Genomic DNA, 1,704 nt, shown 5'->3' with positions numbered 1-1,704 from the left:
TCAAAATTACCGACCACAAAAACTAACGACAAGCGTACATAATAATAAATATAGGATAACAACAACAACAACAATGACAACAGCAGTAACGATAATAATAATAATAATGATAATTCCGCAGACTTAATAATAATAATAATAATAATGATGATGATGATGATGATGATGATAGCGACACTGATGATAATAATAATTGTAATTATAATGGTGTTAACCATTATAATAAAGGCATCGACGACAAAGAAAAAGTAAACAAAGGTGGAAGAAGAAGAAGAAGAAGAAGAAGAAGAAGAAGAAGAAGAAGAAGAAGAAGAAGAAGAAGAAGAAGAAGAAGAAGGAGAAGGAGAAGAAGAAGAAGAAGAAGAAGAAGAAGGAGGAGGAGGAGAAGAAGAAGAAGAAGAAGAAGAAGAAGAAGAAGAAGAAGAAGAAGAAGGAGAAGGAGAAGGAGAAGAAGGAGAAGAAGAAGAAGAAGAAGAAGAAGAAGAAGAAGAAGGAGGAGAAGAAGAAGGAGAAGAAGAAGAAGAAGAAGCAGGAGGAGGAGGAGAAGAAGGAGAAGAAGAAGGAGAAGAAGGAGAAGAAGAAGGAGAAGAAGAAGAAGAAGAATAATTGGAAGCAGAGGAAGAAGAAGAAGAAAAAGAAAAAGAAGGAGAAGAAGAAGAAGAAGAAGAAAAAGAAGAAGAAGAAGAAGAAGAAGAAGAAGAAGAAGAAGAAGAAGAAGAAGAAGAAGAAGGAGGAGAAGAAGAATTGGAAGAAGAAGAATTGGAAGAAGAAGAAGAAGAAGAAGAAGAAGAAGAAGAAGAAGAAGAAGAAGAATTGGAAGCAGAAGAAGAAGAAAAAGAAAAAGAAGGAGAAGGAGAAGGAGAAGAAGGAGAAGAAGAAGAAGAAGAAGAAGAAAAAGAAGAAGAATAATAAGAAGAAAAAGAAGAAGAAGAAGAAGAAGAAGAAGAAGAAGAAGAAGAAGAAGAAGAGGAGGAGGAGGAGCGAAAAGAAGGATAACAAGGAGAAGGACGATGGCGACAACAATAGCAAGAACAACAGCTACAATTACAACAACAACAAGGAATACTTAGAAGGAAGAAAAATGTCACGTGTTCCACCACACTTAAAATTTCCTTTTTCCTCCATTAAAACAAGAAAAAAAGTTATCCAAATCTCAAGAATATACTTTATGTATGATGTTTACAATTCGTAAAGAAAAACGAATTTTCTTATTTTCTTATTTTTTTTTATTAAAAATGTCTTCCTGTTTTATTTATATTTTAAAATTGTGCGATTTTTCTTCTTTTCTGTTATTGCCTGAAGCAACATAGAATTTTTACTGAGATTCAGAAGTTTTTTCTTCATCTTGTTTTTTTCTTTTTTTTTTTTTGTAATGTTTTGCAACTACCATAGTTAGTTTCTTTTTTTGTTTTGTTTTTCTTTCTCTCCCCCTCTCTCTCTTTTATCATATCTTTTTGAAGTATTCTTCTGAACTATGATAAAAGAAGAGGAGACAGATTCATCGGAGTAGACTGCTAGAGACTCAGATAGATTCTATTTATTTCAAAGGCCAGTGATATTTTATGGCGATGTACATAGTTAATAAGACATTGTAAAATGTGGAGCTACGATATAGCCACTGTGTGTATGTGTGTGTGCGTGAGTGAGATATGATAAAAATTAGTTTCAAATTTAGGCACAAGGCCAGCAATTTCGGGAAAGGGA

The 1,704-nt window shown here is 33.1% G+C and overlaps 1 protein-coding gene across 1 annotated transcript; it reads right to left on the bottom strand.

Annotated features, from left to right (window-relative positions):
* Window positions 1–269: 269 nt before the first annotated feature.
* Window positions 270–917, bottom strand: LOC128250476 (uncharacterized protein DDB_G0271670-like; the record flags this gene model as incomplete). The annotated part of the gene is made up of 1 exon (XM_052975602.1): window positions 270–917. A coding segment is annotated over one exon (648 nt), but the record flags the coding sequence as incomplete, so codon positions are not given.
* Between the last annotated feature and the right edge of the window lie 787 nt (window positions 918–1,704).

Source organism: Octopus bimaculoides, chromosome 21 (genome assembly GCF_001194135.2).
Source record: "Octopus bimaculoides isolate UCB-OBI-ISO-001 chromosome 21, ASM119413v2, whole genome shotgun sequence".
Lineage (NCBI taxonomy): Eukaryota > Metazoa > Mollusca > Cephalopoda > Octopoda > Octopodidae > Octopus > Octopus bimaculoides.
The sequence above is the reverse complement of the archived record's forward strand: the minus strand, read 5'-3'. Positions and strand labels throughout refer to the sequence as shown.